At 48.6% G+C, this 7,358-nt stretch overlaps 1 protein-coding gene across 1 annotated transcript in view; it reads right to left on the reverse strand.

The window, feature by feature from the left end:
* Positions 1 to 4,849, reverse strand: part of MOGAT2 (monoacylglycerol O-acyltransferase 2) — a 44,539-nt gene extending 39,690 nt beyond the window's left edge. The window contains exon 1 of the mRNA XM_065414994.1: positions 4,756 to 4,849. Coding sequence (XP_065271066.1) covers positions 4,756 to 4,849 — 94 coding nt within the window. The remainder of the gene's footprint in view (positions 1 to 4,755) is intronic.
* Between the last annotated feature and the right edge of the window lie 2,509 nt (positions 4,850 to 7,358).

The following is a 7,358-nucleotide window of genomic DNA, read 5'->3' on the forward strand; positions in this document are numbered from 1 at the left end:
TCGCACCAGTGCCAAATACAAATACAGTGCCTCTCTACACCTACTCAAGATTCCCCTGTTTCTGGATCCCAGGATCGCATTAGCTCTTTTGGTTACAGCATCACAGTGGGAGCTCATGTTCAGCTGATTATCCACCAGGGCCCCCAAATCTTTTTCAGAGCCACTGCTTCCAGGATAGAGTCCCCCATTGTGTAAGTATGGCCTACAGTCTTTGTATACACTTACATTTAGCTGTATTAAAATGAATATCGTTTGCTTGTGCCAGTTTACCGAGCGACGCGGATCGCTCTGGATCAGTGCCCTTTCCTCTTCATCATTTACCACTTCCCCCAAGTTTTGCATCAAAGGGCAAGTGCCAGGACACGTTGGGGAATCCGCATGATGCAGATGCCCTGTGGCCCGACGCAGAACTGCCACTGTCATGGCACTGGGAGTGGAGCAGAAGCAGGCTGAAAGGGGCAGAGGAGTAGATGAGAATGGAGCTGGGTTCTGCTGATTTTGGAGTCCTGCAAACCTCCAGGCAGATGAGGCACATGCTAGGGCAGCCCTTGAGGCTGTAAGCTTCTGATGGGAGAGGTGCAAACTGATATTTCACACGCTCCACTCCCAGCTTTCTCTGCTTCTGAAGCAAGCAGGACATCAATGTTCATCACACACACACTCTCACGCGCGCCTCTCTCTCTTTCTCTTTTTCCAGGACCCAACCTCAGCCTCGTGGAGATGCAGATCATGTCTGCCTGTTGAAGAAGAAACTGCAGCAGACTCTGCCCCTAGAGCTGGCCCAGCCCCTGGGATCTGGCTGTGCCATTCATGTGCTGAGCTATCCAGCACCCCTCTTGAGAAAGAATGGTTCCTCTTACTTCCCAGCTGCCCCATTCTCCTCGCATTGGTTCATTTGCATAACCATAGCAACAGCTACCAGAGGAGGTAAAGCTGAATGGCTGATTTCTGGCTCTCCAGCTAAAGGTCTGTGCAAATGCCTGGCACAGATTGACTGTACCTTGGAGAACCCTTATCTCAGGGCCGAACCTTGAACCTTTCTAGGGCAGAGATTAGCAGCCAAGGACCAAACTCTGCTCATTTAGAGCCTGATCTTGTGAATTTGGGTGGTACTAAGCCTTCTTGGCTGGGGGCACACAGCACCTCACAGGGTAATGTCCTTGTATAGAATTCATCAAAAAATTTCTGGCTGAATAGATTTCCATCGGAAAATGTTGGCTTGTCAAAACTGACATGTTCCTGCGGAAAGTTCTGATGTCAACAACGTTCTGTTTGGGGGGAATGGGAGGGTGTGAAACTGTCGGCATTTCAGCCATGTTGAAAGGTTCCCTTCTGACACTTTTTTGGAACACCTTGGTTTTTGTATGGGTGCATGTGTGTGTGTATATGCAGGCATATTTATATATATGAGTTATGAAGTGAAAATCTAAAGAAAACATTTTTGTTTCACCCCAAACCAACTTTTTCCCCCCCCAACTATTTGATTCCCTGCCCTCTTGCCCCCCGGAAATTTCAATTTGGAACAACAACAAACTTCAGCATTTCTCACAGAATTGAAACTCTGAGTTTTGACCAGCTCTGTCCTTACAACCGTGTGATCCAGAAGTAACTCCTTGGAAGTCAAGGGGGCTCATTCTGTTCATTTGTCGGGTCTAAACCACCATAACTCTATTGATTTCAGCAGGGTCACTCTTCATTTACACTGGCATAAAATAAGAGCAAAACGTGTTCCTGTCACTGATTAGAGAACTCCACTTGCACTTAAAGTGCAGCTTGGCTACCAATGTGCTGTTAAAACCCTCAAAGATACCACCTCTTACAGAGGGAACTCCAAGTGCTTTACAAGCAACGAGCTGTTTAGCTCAGTTGGAGGAAGGTTGCAAATGGGGGAGAGGAACTTCTCTGAACAGAACCTAGACCCACTGGCTCCAATGGAGCTGTATTCTGTGCAGAACCTGGAGGGGGAAAGGGAATCGTACACCACCCTGGCATTCCTGGATTCCCCAGGCTACAGTAGACATTAAACCAGCACTTGGCAAATTAGAGCAGGTGCAAGGCAATAGACTAGAGCAATTGCCCAGCCGCGCTCTGACATGCACTGAAACCCCCCACGTGCTGGGATGGTGTAGGGCTGGCCATATCAGCTCTGCACCACCTAAGCATTCCTCAGAGCTGGAGGGGCAAGGGGAAGGATTAATTGTCTAGTTAGGGCAGCTTTAGGGGCCTTTGGTGTGGCTGGTATAATATAAAGGGGCCAATGCTATGGGCCACATAGCATTGAGTCCAAACTTAGCCATGCCAGAGAACATAAGAACATAAGAATGGCCATACTGGGTCAGACCAAAGGTATCCAGCCCAGTATCCTGTCTACCGACAGTGGCCAATGCCAGGTGCCCCAGAGGGAGTGAACCTAACAAGTAATGATCAAGTGATCTCTCTCCTGACATCCATTTCCACCCTCTGACAAACAAAGGCTAGGGACACCATTCCTTACCCATCCTGGCTAATAGCCATTAATGGACTTAACCTCCATGAATTTATCTAGTTCTCTTTTAAACCCTGTTATAGTCCTAGCCTTCACAACCTCCTCAGGCAAGGAGTTCCACAAGTTGACTGTGCGCTGGGTGAAGAAGAGGGTTAACAACAAAACAAAACCTCAGCCTTTGCTTTCCTTGCAGGTCTGGATTCCCTGCAAGACCCCAGTTCCCTGCCCAAAGAACCTCTGCTGTGCCTCTCTGTATCCAGGGCACAGTTACATTGCATCTGCCACAATAAATTAGCCACTTCCTATAGAGTCACTGAGATACAGAGAGGCTAAATGGCTTGGCCAGTGGAACAGTGGTCCAGTTTATTCCTGATCTTGTGGCTGAACCTAGGGGCCAGTTCTTGAACTGGTATAAAGCAGCAGAACTACCTTACACCAGCTGAGAATCTGGCCCCACATCTCCTGACTCCCACACCCCTGTTCTGTCCATTGGACAATACTGCCTCAATAAAACGGCAAGTCTCTCCCACTCCTTTCCATTATTATTTAATTTAATCTGTTAGCTGCACGATAATAGGTTTTCTGGGCTTCTGAACTTTCTAATGAGTTCCTTGCCCAAGCTGGGTTTCCCCGGAAACTGCCTTTTTTGTTGTTTTTTTGTTTATCTAAACAAAGAACTCTGTTGCTCAGTGCAGGCAGACCACCTTCTACATCCTTTGGCCATAATGCATTTTTGTAGACGCTCCTAAGACTAACTCGAGTCCAGGCGTTGTGGTCATTGGGGTTGCGTTTTTATGAGTAACAGCGAGCATGTGTGTAATTAGACAAGCAAAAAGGCAAGCCTAAGGAGGTGAAAGGTTAACTCATTCAGCGGCCAGCTCTTGAGTAAGAAGGGGGAGTGGTGACTGGGCAGAGTGGCTCGGAGATTCAGACTACACCAAGTCTCTGTTCTTAGCTTGCAGGGATTTTTTTAAATAAATCCCTAAATAAGGGAAAGCCACAGAAAGGTAGCTCTAGGTAAATGCTGGGACTATGCTGTTTGGGTAGTGACCAGGGCCGGTGCTACCATTAAGGCAAACTAGGCGGTTGCCCAGGACGCCAAGATTTGGGGGCGCCAAAAAGCGGTGCCCCCAATTTTTTTTTACAGCATTCCTACGCCCCCTCCCCGAGCGCACGGTCGCCGCTCCACTTCTCCCGTCTCCCAGGCTTGCGGCGCCAATCAGCTGTTTGGCGCCGCAAGGCTGGGAGGGGAGGAGAATTAGAGCGGGGGCGGCGTGCTCAGGGAGGAGGCGGAGCAGAGATGAGCTGGGGTGGGGAGCTGCCGCACTGCTCCCCGGGCCGGCGGGGTGGGGAGCTGCCGCGGGGATGCCTCAGGGCGGGGGGGGGGGAGCTGCCACAGGGCTCTCCACCCCAGCTCACCTCCGCTACGTCCCCTCCCTGAGCACGCCATCGCTGCTCCACCTCTCCCACCTCCCAGGCTTGCGCGCCAATCAGCTGTTTGGCGCCGCAAGCCTGGGAGGGGAGGAGAATTAGAGCGGGGGCGGCGTGCTCAGGGAGGAGGCGGAGCAGAGGTGAGCTGGGGTGGGGAGCTGCCGCACGGCTCCCCAGCGGGGGGAGCTGGTGTGTGGGGGGGCACACCTCAGGGCAGAAGGAGGGGAGCTGCCGTGGGGGGGGGTCTCAGGGCGGGGGGGGCAGCTGCCACAGGGCTTGGGGGGGGGGGCGCAAGGTGGAAGTTTCGCCTAGGGCGCGAAACTTCCTTGCACCGGCCCTGGTAGTCATAACAGAAACAAGGCAGAGTGCAGCTGCAAATGCAAGTTCCAGGCTGCAAGATAGACTTTTCCTAACATACCCGTATCTTGGCACAGTATCCAAATTAAGAGCAGCATCATTTGTGTCCAAAGAAAGGACTTCACTTTCCACTCCTCTTCATTATTATTAAACATGTTCTGAGATATGCTATCCTGCCTTCCTAACCTACAGAATGTTTAGAGTCTAGTAAGGGATAGATGCAGGCGGCGGGGGGACATCCGCAGCTTCTCTCTGCACAAATGTACTGCAGCTCACACTCTAAGGAGGCAGCATTGGGCAGTAGCCAGCCAATAGGAGTTGGTGGACTTCGGTTCTATTCCCAGCTCTGCCATTGTATTGGTGTGAAATGTTAATTCTGTGCCTCAGTTTCCCCATCTGTAATGTGGGTCGCAGGCTCTTTCTTCCTCTGTAAGGTGCTTGGATAGCACTTTTCTCTAGAGAGACATTAAAATAAATCTTACCTAGTCCCAGGAAACTGAAGACCCAATGAACTACTGAAGCAGTCTGAAGCCTTCTCTCTAAAGGAATAGAGAGAGGAGCAAATTCAACCTTCATCTTGGACCAAGTGTGTGATTCAAATGGCACAGGACTTTCCTCAAGTGGGAAAAGCAGAGAGCAAAGTCTTTTGCCTGCATTTCACCGTCTTACAGTACAGCAAGTTGTGCAACATACAGTGAGTACAGAGGTTGGTAATCTTGTGATCAGCAAGGCCAGCCCATTTCAGGAAGCGTGAGTAGAACGTTCTCTGGGAGTAGACAGAGACTCTAAATCAAAGCCCTCAACAAATAAACAAACAAAAAGCAGTCAGTCACTCAGGGTTTCGCAATCTTACCTCCCTCTCGCCATCCTTGAAATAGGCAGTCTTTAGGACCCTGATCTGACTTTTTATTCATGTCTGTCCCTATTTACCAGGGGAGTTTCTTCCCTCCAGCTGCTTGAAGTACTCAGCTGTGCACCTGCTTCTAGGAAGGGACTTGGTCTCTGGAGCTTTCACACACAAACAGTTCAGACATGGCCACGGAGAGAGACTTTTCTTTCTCCCCAGACAACGCTCCATGCACAACTGTAAATGAGGATTGTTTTTGGTTTTCTTTTCTGTATTATAGAAGGGACAAGCACAGGCAGGTCCATTGTTTGCACTGTCAAGGGCTCTTGTATTTGCAGACTGTACATAGCTGAAGGACCCATGCAAAACTCTCCTCCAGCAGTGCAGCTTTGGAAGCTGAAAATCCAGCTAGCTCTTCTTTTAGAGCAAAGCAAATGCAGGGAGACAATAATACAAAATGAGGAACACACAACAGCTGAGGGCGTTGGTGTCTGCTGGGCAGAGGCGAGGAGCTCTGTTGCTTTGGGGGTGATGAATCTGATTTTAAAGGGTATACCTTGTAGATAAGGGACTGGACCTTTCATGGCTACTGCAGCTGGCGGGGGGGGGGGGGGGGTGAGAGAGGTAGTGGAACTACAAGACTGCCAGTAGCAAAAATCCCCAACGGCCGGCAATGGGACACTAGATGGGGAGGGCTCTGAGTTACTACAAAGAATTCTTTCCCAGGTTTCTGGGCGGTTCCTGGGTCTTGCCCACAGGCTGAGAGTCCAACTGATCACCATATTTGGGGTCAGGAAGGAATTTTCCCCCAGGTCAGATTGGCAGAGACTCTGGGTTTTTTTTTGCCTTCCTCTGCTGCATGGGGCACGGGCCACTTGCAGGTTTAAATTAGGGTAAATGGTGGATTCTCTGTAACGTGAAGTCTTTAAACCATGATTTGCGGATTTCAGTAACTCAGCCAGAAGTTGTGGGTCTATTACAGGAGAGGGTGGGTGAGGTTGTGACCTGCAACGTGTAGGAGGTCAGACTAGATGATCACAATGGTCCCTTCTGACCTTAAAGTCTATGAGTCTGAGAACTGCATGCAGTATTCATGATGTGGGCATACCAATGGATTTATATAAGGCATTATGATATTTTTGTCTTATCCATCCCTTTCCTAATGGTTCCTAACATTCTGTTAGCTGTTTTGACTGCTGCTGTACATTGAGTGGATGTTTTCAGAGAACTATCCACAATGACTTCAAGATCTGTTTCTTGAGTGGTAACAGCTAATTTAAACCCCATCATTTTGTAGGTATAGTTGGGATTATGTTTTCCAGTGTGCATTGCTTTGCATTTATCTACACTGAATTTCATCTGTCATTTTGGTGCTCAGTCTCCCAATTTTGTGGGATCCCTTTGCAGTCTGCATTGGACTTAACTGTCTCAAGGAATTTTGTATCATCTGCAACCTTTGCCAACTCACTATTTACCTCCTTTTCCAGATCATTTATGAATATGTTGAATAAGACTAGTTCCTTTACAGATCCTTGGAGAACATCACTATTTACCTCTCTCCATTCTGAAAACGGACCATTTATTCCTACCCTTTGTTTCCTGTCTTTTAACCAGACACTGATCCATGAGAGGAACTTCCTTCTTATCTCATGACTTCTTACTTTGTTTAAGAGCCTTTGGTGACGGACCTTGTCAAAAGCTTTCTGAAATTCCAAGTACACTGTATCCACTGGATCACCCTTGTCCACATGTTTGTTGACCCCCTCAAAGAATTCTAACAGATTGGTGAGGCATGATTTCCCTTTACAAAAGCCATGTTGACTCTTCCTCAACAAATTGTGCTAATCTATGTGTGGAACACCAGCTGTGCTCCTGGTATGCACGTCCCATCAGAAGATGACTTGCTGCACTCTCCATTAGCTTCAGTTTCCAGAATAGCCCCAAGATAGAGCTCACTTTGAAGTGTCTGCTTTTGTGGTGACAAAAGCCTGGGGTTTTCAGCTGATTGATTTTAATGATTACACTTGTAGTGAGAGAGAGAAAAGAGAGGATTCTGCCATCAGGTCTAAGAGCAAGGTGTGGTTAGGGGTGGGCAGCAAGAGGCTCTCCGATTGCACAGCTAACTCGGATCATGATCTCCATGATATTTGCTTGAATTATAAATGGGGCCTGTGGCGTATGATTGAGATAAGTGAGGCAGCTAACTCAACACTTACCAGGAGGGATTAGTTTTTTCTA

The sequence above is a fragment of the Emys orbicularis genome, chromosome 1, assembly GCF_028017835.1.
Source record: "Emys orbicularis isolate rEmyOrb1 chromosome 1, rEmyOrb1.hap1, whole genome shotgun sequence".
In the NCBI taxonomy this organism is placed as follows: Eukaryota; Metazoa; Chordata; order Testudines; family Emydidae; genus Emys; species Emys orbicularis.